Source organism: Sminthopsis crassicaudata, chromosome 2, assembly GCF_048593235.1.
Source record: "Sminthopsis crassicaudata isolate SCR6 chromosome 2, ASM4859323v1, whole genome shotgun sequence".
NCBI classification, from domain to species: Eukaryota; Metazoa; Chordata; class Mammalia; order Dasyuromorphia; family Dasyuridae; genus Sminthopsis; species Sminthopsis crassicaudata.
The window spans coordinates 646041541-646067639 of NC_133618.1; the positions used below are offsets into that span (position 1 = coordinate 646041541).

Consider the following 26099-nt stretch of genomic DNA (forward strand, 5'->3'; position numbering starts at 1 on the left):
AAATCCTTTTCCATTTGGTCAATTCTACTTTTTAAAGGAGTTATTTTATTCAGTGAATTTTAGCGTATCTCTTTTTATCTGGCCAATTGTGATATTTAAGATATTTTTTCTCCTCATTGGTTTTCTGTACTTCCTCACATTTTGGTTTGGTCTATGTTTTTAGGTGGTATTTTCTTCAATAGTTTTTTTGTGCTTCTTTAGCAAGCTATTGTGTTTTTCTTTTCATTATTTTCTTTCATTACGCTTTTCTCTTTCCAAGTTTTTGCCACCTTTTTTACTTGTTTTTCAAAACCTTTTAAAAATAATGCTATGCTTTGAACAAATTCATATTTTCCTTGGTGACTTTGGGGTAGTTCTTTTGGCTTTGCTATCTTCTTCAGAGTTTATGTTTTGATCTTCCTTGTCACAATAATAACTTTTTATAGTTAGAATTTTTTTTTTCTGTTTGCTCATTTTCCCTACCTTTTTCTTGACTTTTAACTATTTGCTAAAGTGGAGTTCTGCTTCAAGAGTAAAAGGTGGACTGTCCCAAGTTTCAGGAGTTTTGTAGAACTATTTACACAGATACTCCTAGGCACTTGTAAGTTTTCAGTTCTTCCAAGATGGTGTATGATCTAAGGAGAGGTGTGTTTACTTCTCCCCCAGGCAATGAATTTTCTGGTCTGTGAGCAACTCATAAGTACTCTTTTCTGAATTGGAACTGTGAAAATGCTCCTGAATCCCCTGTAGTCACATTTCTGATGTGCTAGTGCTCCTTCTTGCCCTAGGACTGTCACCCAGCACTGTGACCCAGATGCAAATATGGATGAATCAACAAAGTCCAGCCTCAGTGCTAGCAAAAAGATCCCTGTAATCTCCTCATCAGTTGTCTAAGTGCCTTACTGTTTGAGGGCTGAGAGCTTCAGAAGTAGCTCTACACCTGCTGATTCAGTGGCTCCAAAGAACTGCTCACTTGCTGGAGCTAGGTGACAGACCTTTCCTGTTGAGTTTCTAAATTGTCTTGGACTGGAAAATTGTTCCCCCCACCATCCTTCTGTGGATTCTGCAGCTCCAGGAATTGTTTCATGGCATTATTTAATTGAGTGGTTGGTGAAAGAGATCAAGTGAGTTTCATAACTCTCATCATAACTCTGCCCTGTTTCCCAGCTTTTAAATGGCTGTTTATAAGCTAGATCTTCAGTCATGTATTTCATAATGCTTTCTTGTGCATACATAGCAAAATCTGGTGATGTGATGAGAATGAGAGTAAACAGCTGGTTAGCCCTGGGGGCATTCAGAGATCCAGACAAAAATCTGGGATGTATTAGGGCAGAGCCTCTTCAGGTCATTAATGAAAACATATGGATAAGAATTGCATAAGATAAAGAAGATGTGGAGGGATTTCAATCTGTATCAGAGGTCTCACCTACACTGATGAGCAAGAGATTCATTCATTAAAGAATGAAAATAAAGCATGTGATTTTCTCCCTTCTCCCCCATGTGCACTTTGTCTATGCAGATAATTGGATTAAGCCCAGAAAAGTTATGAAATCACATGTGATAATGTTAATAAAGAAACAAAGGCAGTGTTCCAGAAAACAAAGAGATTATACCTTTTAACATAATGTATCCCATGAACAATCAGAGAATATTCTCAATTACACATTTAAGCACTTGGACAAATCTGTAGGAAACAATACAACTGTTGTTTCAGTGAGCAAGTGTTTATTAAATATATACTTCACATTCCAGGAACTGTGCCAGGCAACTAAGGACAAAAGGACAAAAGCAAAAGTGAAACATTCACTTCTCTCAAGGAGCTTACATTCAAAAAACTGATTACAGAATCCAAGACATTATGAGCTCAAATAATACAAATTCGCCTTCGTAGAAAAGATACAAAGAAAATAGAACAGGTAGTGGAAGATAACTAGTAAATAGTCTGACCATTAAGATCCAGGGTTTAGAGGATCATGGATTTAGAACTGAAAGAAACATTATTTTACAGGTTAGAAAAATGAGGTTTAGAGAAGTTTAAAAAATGATCCATAGCCACACAGTGAATACCAAAGGTAGGATTTGAATCCAGATCTTCCTGAATTCTTATCCAGCATTCTATATGCCCCAATGCTTTTTTAATACCTGTCATTTAATACCTGGTGATGAAACTACCAGCTTCGTGAACATACACTGAAGTCATATTTTTATACTTTCAATAAATTGATTTCAAATTTAAAATAATCATAATAATTGAGTACCTAGGATGTGATTTGGGTGACTTTCCTTAATGCTAAGTAGGTACTAAATCATTAGGAGATATTACTGGCTGCCATTTGTTGAATTTGGAAAAGAACAAGCTTATAAAATTTAACCATTCCTTCAGATGCCCAACTTATGTGGGTATGAAGTAAGGGATATTGGGAAGGTCTTGGATGAAGGTGATTGAGGAATCTAATAAAGGCCTGTTCCATGGAAGAAAGTCAATCAAATAGCATGTGGTAGTCTGGCGGATTGTCTCTCTGTCCACAGGGTTTCTGCAGTAACTCTCCACCTGACACTGTGATGATTTCCTCCTGAAAAAAGGAAAAAATGAGATTAATAGAAGGGAATGTCTAGTTAACCTATGGCAACTGAAGTGTGCTGTTTTCTGAGAGATGGAGTTCAAGAGTTCAAGAGTTCATGAATTCAAAGACTTAGAATTAGAAAAGATTTTTGAAGGCAACAAGACTAAGTTCCCATTTAGAACAGGAATGACTCTAGAATAAGAATGAATGAATCAATGAATGAAAAATCATTTATTAAGTGATTATTATGTGCCAAGCATTGGAGAAAAGTGATCATTCAATTTTTTCTTAGACACATCTAAGGAGACTATTATTATAATGTCTCTCATTCTGTTATAGAACAGTTATTAGAAAGGTTTTTTTTTTATTTTAAACAAACAACAACAACAACAAAAAAAAATACCTTCCTGAAATGGTTCTTATTTTTCTCATTGTAACAAAACAAAAAAGTTAAAATCTCTCTTCCACAAAATAATAGATCATAGTTACATAATTCTTTAAGGTTGGCAAAGCACCTTACATACATGATTATATTATTTTAACTGCACAATAAACCTGAAGAGTAAGTGATATTGCAGATATCCCTCTTTTCAGATGAGGAAAGAGAAATTCAGATATTGTGACTTGCCCAAAATCATTTATCTAGCAAGTGTTCAATGTGGGATTTAAACCCAGACTTTCCTAGATCCAAGTCCAGAATTCTTTCTAGTCTTTCATATCTACTCTCTTCCATGTGATAGCTTTTCAAATACTTGATAACAGATATTTCCTCATTTTCAGTTGAATTCAAATTTTCAGTCTCTCCCAGATACCTGGTGGTACAGCACTGGACCTGAAGTCAGAACACACCTGATTTCAAATTTGGCCTCCGAAATATAGGACAGAGCTAAAATAATGAAGAAAATTCAGGGATTCACCTAAGATGTCCCCCAAGCCCTTCTAAACACATGTAAATTCCACCCTAAACAAAATCTAGAGTGGTAGAACTCACAAAAGAACAGGATAAAATATTTTTCTGGCCTAGGACCACTAAGAAAGCTGGAAGGAAAGATCTGTTGCTCTGGGGTGAGAGTGGAGTGCTGTCCAATGCAGGCTGTGCAAGTGCAGACCAGGCTCCAGAAAATCAAGAATAAGCCTTGCAAGTGACTGAATCAGCATTAGCGGCTGCTTCTGGAACTCTCAGTTCACAGAAAATAAGGGGGTTAAACAACTGGTCAGAAGGAAATTACAGGGATCTTTTTGTTAGTACTAGGGACAGAACTCTGCTGTTTCACACATACTCAGATCTGGATCACAGTCCTAAGTGGCAGTCCCAAAGCAAGGAACAATACTAACATACCAGAACTTGTAGTCACATATTGAGTGCAGATCCTTGTCACAGTTCCAGGGCAGAAAAGAGTGCATATGGATTGACCACAAACCAGAGTACCCACTGTCTGGGAGAGTAATAAACACATCATCTTGGAAAAACTGAAAACTTACAGGTCCCTATGAGTATCTCTGAAAATAAATATTCAAAACCTCTAAAGCTTGGGATAGTGAATCCTTCACTCTGGAATAAGAACTTCACTTTAGGAAAGAGTTAGAAGTCAAGAAATAAGCTAGAATAATAAGCAAACTATAGAAAAAATTCTGAATATAAAAAGTTACTATTTTCACAAGGTAGATCAAAACAAACTCAGAAGATAGCAAAGTCAAAAACTCTGCATCCAAAGCCTCCAAAAGTATATATAAATTGCTCTCAGACCATGGAAGAATTCAAAAAGTATTTTGAGAATCTAGTAAGAGAGACAGAAAAAAAGATAAGAGGAATGCAAGATAATCATGTCAAAGAGTAATCAGCTTGGTAAAGAGGGCACATAAGAAAAAAAAACTATTGAAGAAAATAACATCTTAAAAATAGAATTGTCCAAATGGAAAGGAACATACAGAAATTCACTGAAGAGAAAAACTCCTTCAAAAAGCAGAATTGACCAATTGAAAAAAAAAGGCACAAAAATTCACTGAATAAAAGAGCTCCTAAATATAGAATTGGCCAAATGGAAAAGGAAATATAAGCTCACTGAAGAAAATATTCCTTAAAAATAAAAATTGAGCAAATAAAAGCTAACGCTTCAACAAGATACAAAGAAATAATAAAGCAAAGTCAAAAGAATGAAAAATAAAAGTCAATGTGAAATATCTCCTTACAAAACCAACTGATCTGAAAAATAGATCCAGGAGAGACAATGCAAACATTATTAGGCTTCCTAAAAGCCTCGATCAAAAAAGAAAGAGAGAGAGAGAGAGAGAGAGAGAGAGAGAGAGAGAGAGAGAGAGAGAGAGAGAGCGAGAGAGCGCCTAGATTTAATCTTTCATGAAATTATCAAGAAAATTGTTCAAATTGTACAAAGCCCCTAAACTTAGGACAGTGCACCCTACATTCTGGAATAACAGTTCCACTTTAGCAAAGAATGAAAAGTCAAGAAATAAACTGGGATAATGAGCAAACAATAGAAATTATATTCTGGAACCAGATGATAAAATGGAAATTGAAAGAATCTACTAAATCACCTCCTGAAAGAAGATCCCCAAATGAAAACTCTTAGAAATATTATAACTAAATTCCAAAGCTCCTAGGTCAACAAGAAAATATTGCAAACAGTGAGAAAGAAATTATTCAGGTATCATAGAATTATAGTTGGAATAACAAAAATTTTAGTAACTTCGACATTAAAACATCAGAGGTCTTGAAAAATTATATTCAGAATGGCAAAAGTGGTAGGATTGCAAGCAGAATCACCTACCCAGCAAAAATTGAGTTTAATCCTTCAGTTAGGAAAAATGGATATCAATGAAATAGAGGACTTCTAAGCATTCCTGATAAAAAGATCAGAGTTGAAAGAAAACGACTTCCAAATACAACACTCAAGAAATGCATAAAAATGTAAATAGGAAAGAGAAATCATAAGGGATTTAATAAGGTTAAACTATTTATATTTTTTCATGGGAGAATGATGCTTGTACTTCATAAGAACTTTTTCTTAGGTCAGATAGGAGTTATATAAACAGAGGGCTCAGGTCTAATAAGATATCTTTAAAAATAAGATAAAAAGGTGTGAAAATCGAGTGCACTGAGACAAAGAGAGAGGTGGAATGGGAGAAATTATCTCACCTAAAAGAGGCAAGAAAAAGCTGAGACACTGGAGAGGGAGATGGAAGAGGCCTTGGGAAAGGCTTGAAAATTACTCTCATCAGAATAAGCTTAAAGAAAGAACAATATACATTGTCAATTGTGTATAGAAATCTATCTTATCCTAGAGCAAAGTAGGACAGGAAGGGGATAAGAAAAAGGGAGTCATGTTCACAGAAGGCAGAACAAATTGGGGGAGGCAGTTAGAAGGAAAACACTTTTGAGGATGGACAGGGTGAAAGGAGAGAGATATAGAATAAATAGGAGGGAAATAGAGGTGGCAATTATAAATATAAAAAATATTGAAATAAATTCCTCTAATAGAGTTTTAATCTCTCAAATATATAGAAAAATAAGTCAAATTTATAAAAAATTAAAGCCATTCTCCAATGGATAAATGATCAAAAAAGTGACCAGTTTTCAGATGAAGTAATCAAAACTGTTTATATCTATCTATAGGCATATAAATAGGTGTTAGGTTCTTACTAAGTGCTAATGAGATAATGAGATATTAGGTTCTACTAAGTGCTAAATTGTTACTTAACAATTATCTAGTTCTGGTCTTTAAGGGGAGTTTTATCCCTTTGAACTTCTGAGGAGGAGCTTACATGTTTAAGAGGAGCAAGTTCATTGGTTGAAGTATTTCTCCCACAAGCCCCTGAGTTATTCCACGCCCATTCTCTGGGAGGATAAAAGAAGAAGTTAGAGTCTGTAAAGTCAGTTCTGGATTGGATCAAGGAGAAGACATCCTGTGGATTCGAAAGTGAAGAGGACAGAGAAAAAGATTCACAGAGAAAAGAAACCTCCTCCCAGAGAAGGATTACAACTGAGAGATGATCAGAACTTGACAGATAGGAATTCTAAATCATTACTGATTAGAGGTATTCATATTAAAACAATCCTGAGTTACTACTTCACATCTATTAGATTGGTTAATAAGGCAGAAAAGGTGACAAATGTTGGAGGGGATGTAGGAAAATCTAGACTTTCATGTACTATTGATATACTGTTCTGAATTTGAAGGAGGGAAACTGTTCCCTTTACTGAAGCTGTGTTCCCTTTAAGATTATTACTAAATTCTGTTGTCCCTTTTTTGATCTCAGAGATCAGGATCTCCCAGGCTCCAAGAAGTCTAGAGAAAGCCCATTTTCCCAGGATAAGAGAAGCAATACTATTCAAGGGCAAATCAACTCCCATAGATGTTTTTGAAATTCTAAATTCTCATTCAATTGAGAAACCCTGGTCTGATCAACTCAGGCTGTCCCAGCCCCACATCAGGATGCCCATAACAGCTTCTTTTGGCTTAGCTCCTTGCAGAAGGCCCAAGCAATTTGCTAGAACCCTGTCTGATGAGCATTCTCAGCACCAAATTCCATCTCCCCAATAGGTCTTTGCCACTATAGAAGTCATTCTCTTAGCAAACTGGTTTCTATCCAACAATAAACTTTCATTTTGCAATTAATTTGGGAATAAGTGAATTATTTCACTTTAAACCTGCAGCCAATTAAAAGGGGATTTTAACAACTCTCTTATTGCCACTAACCTCATCACCACCAGGAATTTAGGGGATTCAAACCTTACCATTTTTGGTTTCCTGACCGGGAATCCAAGGGACTTAAACCTCATCAAATTGACTCTATCACCATGCCCAAATATCTTAAGTTGTTTTTCTGGTGGCAAGGAATTGGAAATTGAGAGGATACACATCAGTTGAAAAATGGCTGAACAATTTTGTGGAATATGATTGTGATGGAATGTTATTATGCTATAAGAAATGATGAGCTAGAGGCTCCCAGAAAACTTGGAAAGACTTGGAAAGAGAAAGTGTGTATATATATATATATATATATATATATATATATATATATATATATATATATATATATATATATATATATATATATATATATATATATATGTGTGTGTGTGTGTGTGCACGCGCATGTGTGCACTCTGTGTGTGTATATATGTAGTATGTTTTCAGTCATTTTTAACACATGTCTATCTAACTCAATGGCTTCCATTTTGAAGCTTTCTTGGCAAAGACATTACAGCAATTTGATGCTTTCCTTACAAATGGGAAAACTGAGGCAAAGAAGATTAAGTGATCTTCTCAGGATAGTATAGCTAGTAAATGAGGTCAGATTTGAATTCAGAAAGATGAGTTTTCCTAATTCCAGACCTGGTACTTTATCCATTGTAAAAACATAGATGCCCTGTAAACAGAACTTAAATGACTTATCCAGACTCTTTAAGTATTTGAGACTAGCTTTGTACTGGTGATCTTGCTGACTTCAAATCTAATGTTTTATCTACCTTTATTTTTGTTTAGTTGCTTTTCATCGTGCCCAACTTTTCTTGAGCACTATTTGGGTTTTCTTGTCAAAGATATTAGAGTAATTTTCCTTTTTCTCCTCCAATTCAAAATGAAGAAACTGAGTAAACAGGATTGAGTGATTTGCCCAGAGTTACACATTTAGTATCTGAGATCAAATTTGAACTCAGACCTTCCTGACTCCAGGCCTAAGTACTCTGTATACTTATGTATAGATTATATATACATATATATATATATATATATATATATATATATATATATATATATATATATATATATATATATATATATATATATATATATGTATATATATACATATATATACATATATACAATGTATATGTACATATATACTTAGCTTTTTAATGGGAGGTAATATATGTATATATAGGCATATATTTGCTATATGTATATATGTGTATATAAATATATACATGTAAATGCATAAGTATACCATAAAAGATAAATATCTACTATATATAATTCTATACTACATTTGTGTGTTTTTGTACATATATTTGTATGTATATATAGACACACATGTGTGTCTATACACACACACACATATATATACACACACACACACACACACACACACACACACACACACATATACAGAGTGAGAGACATGTCCTAAGAGTATTGTGAGAAGTGGTGCTGTATATGTATATATGCTTATATGTATATATATCACATACACACACACACACACTTATGTGTAGTAAGAGGTAGCCTAGCATCATGAATAGAAAGCTGGCCTAAGAGTCAGAGTCAGGAGGTCTACATTTAAGACCTCTATATGCAATATCCAGGTAGTATGACCCTGTGCAAATCAGTTGATCTCTCAGTGGTCACAGGTGACGCTAAGTCTCAGAGCAGTAGCCAGTCTGCTCTGATAAAGGAAGTTGTCTCACCTGAAATCCCTGCATCCATGAAACCTCAGGTCTTCACAATAACAACAAATGTATTTTTTATATATTGAATGAATAAATTAATCACATGTTCTTTAAGACTAAACCCAGTTCAATAATAGATCTATCTGAACATACTTGGGGAAAGAGCAGTCTTAAGCAACTTCTAAGGAGCCTTATTTTTATGTCAGGCTGATAATTGGAACTGTAGGGGAAATTATAGGTTGGGCCACTAGGGCTTGAATCCAGGCCAGAATTCAGGGGCACTTTGTCAAAAGCTCCAGCAGTGGAGCTAACTCCACTGTTCTGGCCCCAATCCCATTTAGTTGATTAGGTCCTGTCTCCCTCTGGCTTCCCTGCAGTTTCAGTTCCCTTAGGGAGCTAACCTGAAGAAGTTTCATATGGAAAAAAAGACTGCAATGGGGCAGTAAGGAAATTCTGTTCCTCATTTCCATAGCCTCCGTTTTGCTTAGGCAGCTGATTTTTAAAGGCTCCAGGGTTTCTGACAAAGTACATTTTGGAGCCACTTTTGGCACGAACATGTCAAGTGTCCAGAATTGACCTTCTGGGAGACAGGACATCATTAGAATATTTAAATTGCAATGTGAAGCAACTCAGACAGGTACATTGGCCTGTTAAACCCCAGTTCATTAAATGGATAATAATCCTTAGAAAAGAAAGTTTGTTAAAATTAGCACATACTGTTAACTGGGAGTACATCTGGGCTTATGTGTGTGTATACACACACACACACACACACACACACACACACACACACACACATATATATATTTTGATATTGATATTGATTTTCCTATATTCAAAGGAATGTCAATGAATGGAACCCAAGCCCTGAAAATGAGAAACTAGTTAATTAAGGGGCCACTTATATGAAAAATGATCTTTCAATTTAATTAGGGAAAGCATTTATGATTATTTTATACCTATCTTATACCAATTAACAGGAGGTTGGGGCAGGTCTAGAAATGAAAGATACTTAAAGACCCAGGCTATGTGTCCTCTCATGTGACAGAAACTCCTTGCATGGTGCTAGGCCACAAGCAAGTCCAGGAAGATGTTTGGACGATGCTTGAAAAATGGAGTTCCACTAACTCTCCATGATTTCCTTTTATTAAATGGTGTTCCTGTGGGAAAATGGATGTAACTAGGTAACTTTTCAAATAAAATGTATTAAGGACAGTTTTCAAGTATTATGGCTGCTATCCTGAGAATGGGGAATTTTTCCTATAAAGAGCAAACTTATAAGCAACCTATTATTTCACTTTTCTCTTTGTTGTTCTTAAGAGAAAACAAAAGGGAATGTAGGTAAATCCCAGAGAGATGATTTTTGAATCAGAAATATTCCCCAGAGGAAGATAATAAGGAATGTTACCAAGAAGAATGGGGCTGAGAACTGGGGTTGGGGTCTTTCTGTTAGGAGTTGCCCTGATGGACCTTATGTCATTACATCTCTCAATCATACTCATTATACAACACCTCTGGCTTGATCCTAGTCACCATGATGATTCTGAAATGACTATCTCTGACCTCACCCATCAGCCAAGTGTTCATGTCCATGACTCCCAGAATGGATACCTTGTGAAAATCAATAAGATCTGTGAGAGTTGCATGGCGGTTTGGATCCACTCCCAGGAAGCTATAAAAATCCCCTGATGCATCCACAAGAAAGTGCTTGAACCCATGCTGCTGGCGGTAGGAGAGGGTGTAGCCCCAAATTTTCTCACTGACACGAATCAGAAATGCCCCCTCAGTCATGTTTGACAGAAGGTCTTCTGCATCTTCTCGGCTAATGATCCCTACAAGAAACAACATTGCTGTCAGCAACTTCAATAACAAATACTGAGAGACTATATACATTGTATACACTACTGTATACAATATAGTGTATACAATATAGTGTATACATTGTATACACTACTGTATACACTGCTACCAAGAACTACAATGAGAGCCTAAATTTAACCTCACTAGCTTGAACAAATGAGGTGGGACAAACATTGTCTGAATTATAGGATATTTTCTAAAAAGACAATTTTATTGCTCTTAATTACACACAATAATTTGACCTAGACTCATAAAGTTTTGTTTTCCTCTACAGACCGAGGGATTGTTTTAATGAACACATTCAAATGATTTGTAATTATTGGGTCAATTATCAGTTTAGTACCAGATACCTGAATATTCTGTTTCCTTAAGTAATAAAATCACTCCCAAGCAATTTTCTTTACTCTGTAAAGATCATATATTTGAGATTTCAAGGAATTTAAAATTCCAGCTAGTCATTTTACATAGGAGGAAACTGAGACCCAGAGAGTTTGGTTTAATTGATTTGCTCAGTCATCCAGGTAGCAAGTGTCAAAGGTGAAATATGAACACAGTCCTTTAACTCTGAAAACAGTGCTTTACCTACTGTACCTCACTCATGAACTTCATAAATATTTTCTTCACAAGCAAATAAAAGTGAATCCAAGATTCTCAAAGTATCCCTATATATGTATATATGTATGTATGTATGCATGTATATAAAATAGTACAGTTCCTATTAAAATATTTTACTACATAAGAAGACTGGGCTCTGCCCTTTACTTCTTTATAGGACAATGTAAAAACTCAATAAGGCCTTTTGGGAACAACTTCAATGCTTGTGTTTCAGTATTAACTTTTCGGGGCTCATTAACCACTTTGGTAACTAATGCAAAAATGTTTATTCATGTTTTCTCTGTTACCTACACATGATGTGATTATTTCCTCTTAGGGCTTCTATAGAAGAGACTCCAGCATCAATTAGAAGGATGAACCAAACAACCTACAACCAGAATATCCCAGATCTGGAAAAAGTCATTTAGTTCAAACTTCACTTAAAGCATGACTCCCACCTAAAATCCCAATTTCAAGACCTCTTTCATGTATTCTTCCTGGCATTCTTTTAACCATAGTATGTCCTTAAGGTATGCTGCAGGGCAAGAAATGAAATTTGAGTAGTTGGAAAGGAATCTTGTCATTCATTGTTTCCACTGAGCATTCTAATGTCATGATGACCATCCCCCAGAGAAGGGTTCTTGTAGGGATAGCAGGAAGTTCTAGTGTTTGGAATGGAATGATTTCTAAATCAAGGTTGCTGAGTCCTGATTGATAAGGATATTCCTGAAAGAAAGGTGTAATAACTGAAAAATTAAAGTGACATTCTTACAGAGATCTTTCAAATTTTTCACTTGTCTGCTCTAATTCATTTTCAAAAACATCCTCACATATTCCCTTCATTATTTTTCAACTGCCCTGTTTTATTCTTCTCCTTTCCTTTTTTCTTCTATTTCTTCTCTCCATTAAATGCTTCATCTATTTCTTCCTATCTCTCCTTTTCTGTTGTTAGCTATTCACATGACAGACCAGAGAGGTGTGTTCTTGTAAAATGATTAATAGTAACAATGAATGTGGCCATTATAGGCATCTCCCTTGTGGATTATGGTTTAAACAAACACTGAGTGTCTAGCTAAAACTCAATTTTACCACAAATAAAAGGCTCTTCTATTTCCTAGATTTAACATCTGCTACTACTAGCTAGCTGTTTAACTTTAGGCACCTTTAACCTCTCTAGACCATAGTTCATCTCTAAATGAAGATAATAATCCTTTGTACTATTTTCCTCACATGAAAGTAACAAAGGAAGTCATAGATCTAATGAGAGGATGATAGATGCATAGGTAGGTGGATAGATAATAAATAATAGATAGATTAATGGTGGATAGAGAGAGAGAGAGAGAGAGGATGGATAGATAGATAAAAAGAGATAGATGATGGCTAGAGAGGTAGATAGATATAGATAGGGGGTATTTTGTCAAATTGAATTGAATTGAAGAGAAGATTATGTCCTATTGGGAATCTGGAAAACCTTCATAGAATAGTATTTGAACTGGCCTTGAACATTAGATAAAATTTTTATTGACAGAGATGTTTTCTCCCTCTACACAAGATCACAGATACACAAAGAAAGTATATGCCAAAATGCCCTGAGGAAAGATCAATGAGACCAAGTCAGTTTGAGAGAAGAGAAGTAGAAAAGGGCTCAAATCACATAGTGACAAATCATTGACAGGACCCTTTGGCTTGAATGAAGCCATAAATTAGGGTCTCATGCAGTGTCCTAAGTTCCCAAATCAAAACTATTTGTTCTGGCAACCATGCAGCCCCCTAACTAGCCCAGGGGTTGAGTAGAGACATTTTAACATACCCATAGCCAGATTTCCCACTAAGCTTTCATCCATGTCTTCCTGTGACTGCTGTTTACCCTCTCTCTTTATAAGACACTAAGTCCTGCTTCTGACAAAGCCTCAGAATGGTCAAACATCACAATAAATTAATCAATAGAAAGCCAAAGAGAATCAGCTTTTTACAAGACTCTCTGGGACAAGTCAGCTAGTGTCCCATTTCCAGAAACATTGGTTAGATAAGAAGGATTTCACATTATGTTCTAGAAAAGAGAATTTAATGGAGAGAAAAGAAGACTAGAGCTTTTGACCTAGCTCCTTTATAATATAGGGTATTATATTTTATCATATCAGATATATAATGTAGGATAAGTCATTTTATAACTCTGGGAGAGGGATTCTTAACTCTCTTTACATCATGGATCCCATCAAAAATCTGATGAATCTCAGCACATTTTTTAATACATAAGATAAAATACATAGGATTACAAAGAAAATCAATTATATTGAAATGTTAATCAAAATTTACAACCAAAAAAAGAAAAAGAAAAAAAAAAGAGGTCACAAATCATAGATTAAGAATTTTTGTCCCAAAGAAGTTTTGTCCCAAATCTTGGTTTTCTCACCTAGTAAATGAAGGGAAGTATCCTTTTCGACTCTAAAAATTTGTGATTTTATAAAATGGTACATATTGCTTAAAAGTTCTTTTCATTCCTCTCTCTACCTAATGATCCACTAATAAATTACCAGCCAGCTGGTTTCTTCACCTATGCTAACCCAAAGCTATTAACAACTTCTAAGAACCTCTTTTCTTCCTGTGTTTGTTTGTTTGTTTTATTCTTTCTAAATCTAAATCTTCAGTGGTTGGTAATTAAAGCAATGAAAACTTTTTTTTTCCCACCCTTTCAAAACACTGTATAATTCTCATGATGGCTGAAAGAGAGAGAGAGAAAGATTGCTCACTCCTGAGACTGCTGAGGAGAAATAAACAACATCTGTGGAAACACTGCATGAACATTTGAAAATTGTTTGAACTCAAGTCAGGAAACTTTGCTCTCACCCCAAGGCTCTGCTAAGAGGTTTAGAATCCTGGACCCTTTGATTGTTGGTGGTTCAGGTATTAATTGGAATTATTATCTGCAAACAGAATTTCAAAGTCTGTTCTCTCCATCCTCTAGACAATTCCTACTAATCTCTTAAAGGTATTTCCACAAAGAGCTTAAAGGAGGAGGAAATTGGCGGTTTTCAAGACTGGTAATCCTTTGAAACAGGCTCAGCTATTGAAGGCTATGAGACCTCTTTGCAATAGCTGTCTTATCACAAGGGTCTCAGGGAAACTTCATGTATTCATTTTAGTCTCCCCAGATCAAGTTGTACTCAAGGTCAGGACTATCCATGATGGTTCCTGCATATAGGACTACACATGACACATACTATTTTGAAAAGGCATCTGTAACTTGCCAAGGAGAGAGCCTAGAAAAATAGGAGGCAACATGGAATAGTGGAAATAACACAGTTCTTTCAATTAGAAGGTCTGTGTTCAAGTCCTGACAATTACTACCAGAACAAGTCACTGAACCTCTCTGACTGAGCCTGTTTCCTTATCTGTAAAAGAGATAAAGCATATATCCCAAGGAAATACTAAAGAAGGGAAAGGGACCTGTATGTGCCAAAATGTTTGTGGCAGCCCTTTTCGTAGTGGCTAGAAACTGGAAAATGAATGGATGTCCATCAATTGAAGAATGGTTGGGTAAATTATGGTATATGGAAGGTTATGGAATATTATTGTTCTGTAAGAAATGACCAACAGGAGGAATACAGAGAGGCTTGGAGAGACTTACATCAACTGATGCTGAGTGAAACGAGCAGAACTAGGAGATCATTATACACTTCAACAATGATACTGTATGAGGATGTATTCTGATGGAAGTGGATATCTTCAACATAGAGAAGAGCTAATCCAATTCCAAATGATCAATGATGGACAGAATCAGCTACACCCAGAGAAGGAACATTGGGAAATGAGTGTAAACTGAGCATTTTTGTTTGTTTGTTTGTTTTTCTTCCCAGATTATTTTTACCTTCCGAATACAATTCTTCCTTTGCAACAACAACAACAACAAAATTTGGTTCTGTACATATATATTGGACTTAAGATATACTATAAGATATTTAATATGTATGGGAATGCCTGCCATCTAGGGGAGAGGATGGAGGGAAGGAGGGGAAATACTTGGAACAGAAGGGAGTACTTGTAATATATAATGATAATGTAAAAAAAAAAAAAAATTACCTATGCTTATGTACTGTCAAAAAAAGGTATAATTATAAAAATTAATTAAAAAAAAGAGATGAAGCAGGACTTTTCTTAATCTCACATAGCTGATATGAGAAAAGAGCTTTGGGAACTCTAAAGTGCTCTATATTTGTAAGCTTAGAGATCAAACAGGGATCCACTAGATATTTTAGGCTAATAAATCATCTTTCTGTTTTCTATGTCTATACAATAGTTTTATGAAGAAGGAAAAAAAAAACAAGGAGTTTTGGTGGTGGCTTGCAATGTCATACAAATCAATATGGTGCTGAAAACAAATAAAAAAAAAAAACTAATATAATCTTAGACTGCTTTGAAATGTAGTTCACAGTGAGGGATGTGATAGTTTGGTTGTATTCTGTCCTGATTTGAAAATATTGATTCTACTTGAATTTGGGCATCGCGTTCTAAAGAGGCCATTGATTGACAAGTTGAAAAGATTTCAGTAGAGGAATATTAGGACAAAGTAAAGACTTGAGAACATGCCCTATAAGAGTTGAGGGGAAAAGGAAAGATATGTATTTGAAGGATTATCTATAATGTGTCTGTAATGTATGTAGACTTATGATGCTTGTTAGCAAAGGGATAGAACAAGCAATAGTAGGTGCAGAGAGGAAGATTTGGTCTCATTGTATGGAGAAAAAATTTCAAATAAATGTGAATATTCAGAAACATGTAATCTATCCCTCAAATCCCATTCACACTAGATTTCTCATTTGTGGATATTGATTATTCAGTGCTCTGTCCCCACATAAGAGGTGAGGATGGCCAGAACTTGGTGGAAGTATAATGCTGGAGAAACTGAGGCAAGATAGAGAATAGAGAGTTTTTAATATTTTATTTGGATTTCTGAGAGAGAGAGATTTTCTGGGACCAAAAGGATCCATTTTTGGTCTCAGGGATTAATCAGGATTTTGTCTCAAAAGAATCCAGCAGGGAATGTGAGGTTCCCAGTATGTATACTGGCTCTAAGCTTGGGTAGACAAAAGTAAGGACAGAGTCAGAACACTGAGAGTGGAAATTTCCAGGCAGGGATCATTACAGGTTGGGGGTTAGTACCATAAATTCTTACAAGTTGAGAGAGCTTAGGAGGTGTCCAACTTGAGCCAGAAAGTCTGTAACTTAGAGATATAGAGTTTACCAATTAGATATCTGAGACAGGACATCTGGAGTCTTACCTTTTGGAATGTCAGATCTCCACAGCCCCAATTATCTCAGTCCTAATGAGCAGAAAAGGGGTTGCAACCAGGGGGATTGAGGGCAGAACAATTCAAGGAACTATGGCAGAAAAATCAGGGAAACTGAGACAAAACAATTTAGAGAAACTGAGATAGGACAATTTAGGGAAACAGACAGGACAATTAGGGAAACTGAGGTAGGACAATAAAGGAAACTGAGGCACAAAGAAGAACAATCCTAATCTTTGAGTTTGCTCTTTCAATAAAGAGGACACAATAAAGCTGACATGATTAAAGCAGTTACTTTATATGTTGACTTCTTCCTACAACCTTTATTTTCCTTCAGGGATATGAAAAGATTACAGAATTATGTTTTTTTTTTTTTGTTGTTGTTGTTGTTGTTGTTTTTCCCTCAAAGCTGGAAGTCAAAAGACCATCAGATATCTTCTGTTAAGTTTTGTGCTAGCCTAATGTGGGTATGCAACATGAATACTCAGTTGAATAATCAGTTTCCACCAATGAGGAGAGTCTAAACGGATTTTGAGGTTCAGCTTACAAGTGTAATGCCAGATGGTGGCCAGATGTAGAGAGAGAGACAGAGACTAAGAGACAGAGACAGAGAGATTGAGAGACAGAGACAGAGGGGGAGGGAGAAGGAGAGGGAGAAGGAGAAGGGGAGGGAGAGGGAAAGAGGGAGAATAGGGATTACTTATGGAACAAAAGAGAAAGGAAAGAGAAATTGCTCTAAAACCTACTTTACCAAGAAGTAACATGATGTTATAAATACAGCACAGATATCTCTGTAACATTTCTATACCATTTATTGTACAAGCAAAGAGCATGGTCCAGAAAATAAAGAAATGACAGCATCATCAAAACATCTATCATTATCTACTATTCTGCTGGCTTGATCCTCAGAGGTACCTCTCAGAAAAATGAATAAATAGACAGTGTCTTTTCTTGGTTTCCTCCTTTCTTCCTTCTTTCTGAATTTGTATGTCACCATCCCTTCATCCCCCTATAGTGTTCATGCTAGGTTCTATAATATCCCAGACCATTATTCCCAGCTAGCTATCAATTAATCCATCAGCAAAGGTTCTAATTGATAAAAGTTGACAGCAATAGATTGGGGTTATTTTCAAGGGTCAGTAAAATATCTTTAAGACCAAAGTCTGTAATTCCCAAAGGAATATTCTCTAATATTGGAATTTCAAGTACAGAAGTAAATGAAAAAGGGGATCTGGGGTTACAGAGCAATTTCCTAACTTGAATTATGCTGTTAGCCAGTAAAATATCTAAATTTTCTGCCCATGGGAATACTGACCTCTGTGACTCTTTGGTCATTTATTTTTAGGGTTTGACATTCTTAACAATTCTACCTTCCCACAGCTTCAGGATATAATCTTAGCTAGGACCAGATGAAAAGGAAGGATCTAGGATTATAAGAAACTAGACACTGAGAGTAGGCAGCAAAAAAAGGGGAATAAGAGTTGTTTTTTTTTTTAAGTTTACATATTTTAAGACGTATCTTCAAAATTTTGTGGTCTAGTAAAAACATTATGTGGAAAGGCAATGGGGAAACACAAAATGGCTCCATACTTTAGGTAGGTGGTGTACTATATGACACATAAGGTCATTTCCAGTTTTGATATTTGACTATTCTGTGATTTTAGAATTTCTGTTGCAGGGGAACTACTTATTCTGCTTGTGCATAATGCAGTTAATGGCAATAGGGTAAATGTTGAGTCTAATTTGGCCAAACACCTTAGCTGAAGGAAAGGCACAGTCTTTGCCTTTTGTTGAGGCAGAAAACAAGAGGAAAAAGAGGGGAAAAGAAGAGATATAAACAGAGCAACAGAGAGACAGAGAAAGACACAGAGAGATAGAAATAGAGAAACAGAGAAAATGACAGAGAAAGAAAGAAAGACAAAGATAGAAACACACAGAGAAAGACAGAGACAGAGACAGGAAGATAGAGGCAGAGATACACACAGAGAAAGAGACAGAAAGACACACAGAGAGACAGAGACAGACACAGAGAAGAAGAGAGACACAGAGAGACCAGAGACAGAAAGAGTGAAGCCCATACAAAAGGAGGGATAAGAAAGTGAAGTGGCTGAAACAATATTGTATGAGAAAGAGCAATGGTCCAGTCCCGGTCTTTTGCCTCTGATAACAATACCAATTTGTGGGGATTCTAAGTGTCCTTAAAATCATCCAGGACAACTTTTTTTTTTTTTTTTTGCTCCAGTGTCTTTATTTATCCCTGCTTATTAAACCTTCAATGATCTCTCAAACTCAACTTTTCAACTTGAGTCTGCCAGATCCATAGACATGCTGTATTATAATTCTTAATTAGCCCCAAATCCCACTGTAATACATACGGACTGTGTCATCCTGAGCAAGTCTCTTAGACTCTTAGTAGTTGAGGAAATTATCTATGGCTATCAATCATAAAAAAAAATTACTAACTGAATGGGGAAGGGGAGTTTTCTTACCTAGGAGATATCTATGTCAATGAAATCATAGGTCTCATTTTTTCAATGGGGATTTTAATATTTCAATGCCTACTTCAAGGCATTGTTGTGAAACATAAATGATTCTCTCCCTTTCTCTGTTTATTTTTGTCTGTTTCATGTTTTACACCATTAGAAGAGATTTTCTAAGGTCTGTTTATAAGGAAAAAATAAAATATATAAAATTCAGAAATTAAATGCCAGGATGAGAAAATTATTTAAGAAAATAAAAAGACATGCAGAAAAGACATAAAGCACAAGCTTATTAAATTTAATATATACTTTATTAACTATACTATATAATGAAAGTTCATAGCTTTATATACAATGCTAATTTTATTACTCTTTACTTATGAATGTTAAGTTTATAATAATTTTATTTTAAGTGTATAAAAAGCATATATGATTGTTTCAACATAAATAAAATTAAATATATAAAATGATGTTAAATTTAAAATCATATCAGATACTTAAAAAGGCTTTTAACAAATCCAAACTAATTTATATTAAAAACTCTTGAAATTATAGAAATAAATGGACCTTTCCTCAATATAGTAAACACTATTTATCTAAATCCAAAAGCAAACATTAGATATAATAGAGAAATGTGAGAGGTCTTTCTAATAAATTCAGAAGCAAAGATACCTTGCTTTATACCACTGCTATTTAATAGAATACTAGAAATAGCAACAATAACATTAAGACAAAAATAAATAGAAGTATTAATCATAGGCAAAGAAGAAATAAAATTACTACTTTGTATACATACTGTAATGGTGAGCTTAGAGAACCCTAAGGAGTCAACTAAAAATTAATTTGAATAATTCATAATTTCAATAAAATTACAGGATATTACACAATTTATCATCAATCTTGTAAGCATTAAAAATCTAGCTGTAAGGGACTGAAAGAGAATTTCTATTCAAAATAACTACAGAAGCTATAAAATTTGGGGGGATTTAATAAGATTTACCCAAGGACTACATAAATTTAACTAAAAAGCATTTTGCAGAAATAAAGACCTAGATAATTGAAGAAATATTAATTACTCATTGGGAGGTCAAGCCAGTATAGTATACTGACAATGATACATAAATAAACTTATTTATTCAATCTTCCAAAAGTATGCTTTATTGAGCTAGAAGAAAATAACACCAAAGATCAAGAATCTCAAGGGTAATAATGAAAAAAGGTAGGTTGGAAGGAATTTTATCAGTTTCAGATTTCATATTGTATTACAATTTAGTAATCACTAAAATGATTTGTTATTGATATAAAAAGAGAGAAAGATCAGTCAATGTAACAAATTAGGGACACAATACACAGAAACCAGCAAAGAATAGTACTATGTTTACTAAACACAAGAATCTTAATTACTGAAGGAAAGACTCATTATTTGATAAAAACTGATGGGAAAGCTACATGTCAATTTAGTATATATACTTTACCTCATATTAAGCATCTGCAAAGAGGAAACAAAATTATTACTTTTTTATAGATAATGTAATGGAGAGCTTAGAAGACATTGAAAGACAATTTCTACTCAAAATAACTACAGAGATCAAGACAAATTCCAAACGGATGTTGTTGATGAGTCATTATTCAGTCATGTTCAATTCTTTGTGATATCATTTGGGCTTTTCTTGGCAAAAATACTGAAGTGGGTTGCTATTTTCTTCTTTAGCTGATTTTTCAGATAGGAAAATCCAAACAAATAGGATTAAGTGACTGGCCCAAGGTCACACTGCTTAGTAAATATCTGAGGCCAAATTTAAATATAGGAACATGAGCCTTCATTACTCCAGGCTTTATACTCTGTCCCCTGTGCTACCAAACTGCCTCTCCAAAAGGAAACATAACTTACTTGTGAAAGGAGGAGAAGAAATTATGTATCCATATCCATAGATATGGATATGGGAAGAGTTCATGACCAATAAGGGACAGAAAGGATTACACAAAATAAAATGGACATTGATTATTTAAATTGAAAAGATTTGAGGGGGTTTTTTTGTTTTGTTTTGGGTTTTTTTTTTTTTGTTTTTTTTTTTTTTTTTTTTTTTGCCAAAACAACATCTAATGTAAAAATTAGAATGGAAACAGGTAATTGTGAGGAGAAAAAATTTATCAATTACTCTGATAAAAGTCTCATTTCTAACAGACAGCATTAACAGATTCAAATTTATGACTAAGAACTATTTCCCCAATTGATTAATGGTCAAAAAATATGAAAAGGAAGTTTTCAAAAGAATTCACTCCATCAATATATGTGAAAAATACTCTAATTAGAGAAAATTAAGTTTAAATCAACTCTGAGGTTTCACCTCACAACCATATTTTAAAAAAAAAAATCTTTGTTTGAAAATAAAATTTAATTAAGAAAAAAGTTAGGGGCATGATGAGAACTGAGTTTTAGGAAGAAGGATATGCACTATTATAATATTGTTTACATATACCCCTTAGGAATGGGGATAAAACTAAGTAGGGATAGTGGTGTATGGTAGGAGTAGAGAAAATGGTCCTAAAGGGTAACTAATTCCATAAAGCTTTAGATAGCTCCTAATTTTTTGCTCTTCAGATCATTATCTCAGATCAGCTTGGTAAAAATGAAAAAAGAGAAAAATGAAAAATATCACAGAGGCCATGGAAAAAGGGGTAATTTAAGGTCAGTGGTATCAAACTTAAATAGAAATGCCTTCCTAGGGGTTGCATGTTGACCTAAAAAATGACAAAATAATAGTATTTTTAATTGTATCACTAAATATTTCCCAGTTACATTTTAATGTGATTCTAGTCATATCATAGTCAGGAGTTTTAAAGGGCATAGGCAAGTAGGACATCTTTACTCTATTGTACTGATTGTAAATCTGTGGAAATTATAATTTCCCAACCTGCAAGAAAAACAACTAAGTCAGAACTCTGAGTCAATGCCACTTTATTAGAGAATGGATGGTCTCCTCTAATGAAGTGAACCTCCTATCTTCTTCACAACCTGAGATGCCCCTAGTCCCCAGAACCTTGTATATGGCTTCATACCCAAATAGAGGAAAGAAGTAAGGCAAATAAGAGAATCTCATTAGATGATAAATCTTATTCTTGATGATCATAAGATGGCCACCTGCTCATATTAGAGGAAAGAGAGTGACCTAGGGATACAAAAATAAGTTGGGGGACTTTTAAATACTCAAAGTACCTCACCATGCTAGGTTTGGAAATGAAATTTCAGTGAAATAAAATGATATCATCATCAGCATTGTTGTATTGCACAAGTGAGCATCATAACTGGTAAATAAGTAGTGAATATTAAAGTTTGAGGTCCACTATCAAGAACTATATAAAACCCAATCTTAAATAATTATTCCTGTATGATTTATCAAAAACATCAAACTGATCAATGTTGACTGGAATAAAGGAGTGGTCCAGATGAATCATTTCTCACAAACATATGTAATTGATCTAGCTATTTTCAAAAGTGTTTTGGAACAATGTTCAGAAAGTTACCAAAATGTCTAGATCCTTCAATGCACTCATACTACTACTAGAATTACACTCCAAAAAAAATCAAAGAGGAAAAAGATCTACACATGCAAAATATTTATAACAGCTTTTTTCTTAGTAGATTAAAAATTAGAAACTAAAGAGAGGTCCTACTGGGAAATGGATAAACAAGTTAGAGTCTATGAATTTAATGAAATATTATTATGCTACAGCAAATGATGAAATGGACAATTTTCAGCAGAAACAGAAAAAAAAACCTTTATGAATTTGGCAGAACCAAGTGAACAGAATGAGAATAATTTATGCAATGATAATATCCTTATATAGAAAAACAATTTTGAAAGATTTTTGAAATCTGAACAACACAATGACAGTAGTAAATACAAAAGAATAAAAGTGAAAAGATCATTAACTTCCTGCTGGATGACAAACTAAAGATATAGGAGAGTTTTACAGTTCTGGTCGATATAGGAATTTTTTAAATAAAATTAAATAGCTATTTATTAAAGATTGTGGAGTTTTCTTTTACATAAGTTTGGGTATTGGAGGAAGAGATTGCTTTTAAAAAAAACCTTGCTACTTGAAAAATAAGATAATAAACAACAGAGAAAAAGGGAAAGAAGAAAAGAAGGAAGGAAAGAAGGAAGGAAGGAAGGAAGGAAGGAAGGAAGGAAGGAAGGAAGGAAGGAAGGAAGGAAGGAAGGAAGGAAGGAAGGAAGGAAGGAAGGAAGGAAGGAAAGAAGGAAGGAAGGAAGGGAGGAAGGAAGGGAGGAAGGAAGGGAGGAAAGAGGGAGGGAGGAAGGAAGGAAGGAAGGGAGGGAGGAAGGGAGGAAGGGAGGAAGGAAGGAAGGAAAGAAGGGAGGAAGGGAGGAAGGAAGGAAGGAAAGAAGGGAGAAGGGAGGAAGGAAGGGAGGAAGGAAGGGAGGGAGGAAGAAGAAAGGAAATTACAAAGTACTAGATGAGATGGTATCTATCTTTTCTAGTCAAGACTTTGGCTGAACTTTTCAAATGAAAACTTAATCCATTACTTTTTAACCCCAGTCTTAAAAAAGATTGGAATTGCCTCATTGGTGGAAATTAATGCCTCTCGCCTGTCTTTCTCTCTTCTTGTTAATTCTTCCCTACCCTTAAAGAAAGTAAGAAGCATTAATCTTGACCAAAGAGGATAGATTCCCAAACTAATGGAGTTATATTAATGTGTGGAACCCCGTGTTAACATGATCCCAAAAGAAAATGGAGTCTTCTGCCACTATAATATCCCAGCTCTTTTTTTCTTATTTGTCTATTTGGATTAGGCCTACATACTTACCTGATTACTAACTGCACATACCCAGTCTAAGAGAAGGTGATGCATTTGGCCATCATTTCCAAAAATGATGCCTCTGAATTCAGGTCTTTGTGACTTCAGGTTCAGTATTCTATCCACTGATATTATTTGAAGAACAGCAAATATTTGGCTAATTATTAAGTCATAATTAATTGTCAGAATTATCATAAATAAAAGTCAATCACTTAATAATTAATCATCCAATCATCCATTTTTTTTAATGGATTGATGGAGGGGGGAAACAATAAGGAAGCAAACAGAGGAAGAAACTCAATCCAATTCAATTTATATTTATTAAGCATCTACTATAAGACACTTTGCACAAATGAAGAGTTCTCTTCAAGGAAATTACATTACACTCAATGTGAGGATAAGTAGATATATGGGCAAGATCAAAAGATTAATGAAGCAAGGATTTCTTGAAAAATAAAAATAAAAAAACTAGAAAGATCAGGAGGATTGTAGGGGGTTTTAATGGTAAGTAGAAGTTGAAGTTTATTTTGTTTGTAATTACTGAAGATTCTTGAGCTTCTTCCAATATTCTCCAAACCATCGTTAATTAGATATAGATATAGATATAGATATCAGCTAATATCAAACTCTGGGATGATGAGGCTCTTTAGATTGAGGTAGGCTGGTTCTTGGACAAGAGACATCCCAGACCCATGATCCTCTGATTCATCCTCAAAGCTTTCCCTTATTGGTAGGACGTGCAAAAGACCCTCACAAGCAAACTATTCTGGAGAATAAATTCACTTCCATGCCACATATGAACCTTCATTCAAGTGAAGCTTCACCTAATATAATAAACTTAAATTAATCCCACAGAAAAATTACTCCTCTACTCCTCTATGTGGATTTTTTAACCTGGAATCCATAACCTTGGTAAGGTTTTTTTTTTTTTGGTAAATTTTATTTTTAATATTTTGATAACTTATTTCAGCAAAATTGGTTTCCTTTGTAATTTTATTTATTTTATTTTATATATTTCATTTTAAAATATTATCTTAGATGGGTAGAACCATCAAGGAAGTAGAATAAAATAGCCCGGGAAACTTGAAGGTTCGGGCCAAGGGGCCCTTCTCACTTGGATAAGAGTGGAGTCATTCCAGGAGAGGAACAACAAGCAGGCAGCAAGCCCCACCTCAGCAAACCAGTAGGTGATCCTGAGCCCTAGCGTGGTGGAGCAGGAGATTGCCAGTACCAGAACCCCACCACACTCCTTAACATAGCCAGGGGAGCCAGTGGACTCCAGGTCCAGGAAGCATCACGTGCTTTGGTATAGCCCTGAGTGGGCAAGCATTCCCCAGCAGTCAGGTCTCCCCATGTTATAGCTGAGGCAGTTGTCCTCCAGAGGCCAGATCAAAGTGAATCAATTCAGCTTGGTGCAAGCAGTTACCAGACTATGTTCTGCTTCAGTGTAGCTCCAAGGAAATGCAGAAACACACCATCAGGCCTCAGTACACACCATTCTTTACTACTAGGGCCCAAGCTCAGCACCAAATAAGCTGCCAGAGACCTACAACTTCCTGCAGCACCAGCCACCCCTCCATTCCCTCAGTACATCAGACATGAGGGTTTCAGAAGATCCTCAGGGCAACATTAAAGCAGCACCTGGTAAATAGCCAGAGCTTATACCCACTGGTTCAAGAAGCCTGAGACAGTACTCCTTTCACCCTAGCAGCAGAGCACCAAATTTAAAAGTAACTGGAAAGACCACAAAATAGATGGGCAAAAAAATAGGGGGAAAGAAAATTGACCACAAAAAGTTATTATGGTGACAGAAAATTCTAAGACACAAACTCAGAAAAGAACAACAATGTCAATGTCCCAAATGATAAATGGTCAAAGAATATGATCAAGCAGTTGTGAGATGGAGAAATCAAAACTAACTATTGGCAGATGGAGAAGTGCTCTAAATCACTATTGACTAAAAAGTGAAAATTAAAACTACAAAATAATAATTTTTGGAGAGAATATAGGGAAAAGGGATAGTAATGTACTGTTGGAGTTGTAAAATGATCCAACCATTCTGGAGAATATTTTGAAACTTTGCCCAAAGAAGAATCTATGCATACT

General features: G+C 35.1%; 1 protein-coding gene across 1 annotated transcript in view; it reads right to left on the reverse strand.

Moving 5' to 3' along the window:
- Positions 1-1684: 1684 nt before the first annotated feature.
- Positions 1685-26099, reverse strand: part of SH2D4B (SH2 domain containing 4B) — a 137381-nt gene continuing 112966 nt past the window's right edge. Inside the window, exons 6-7 of the mRNA XM_074296651.1 lie at positions 10561-10781; positions 1685-2552 (exon numbers count right to left, since the gene is read on the reverse strand). Of these exons, the coding sequence (XP_074152752.1) occupies positions 2460-2552; positions 10561-10781 (314 nt within the window). The 3' untranslated portion in view covers positions 1685-2459. The remainder of the gene's footprint in view (positions 2553-10560; positions 10782-26099) is intronic.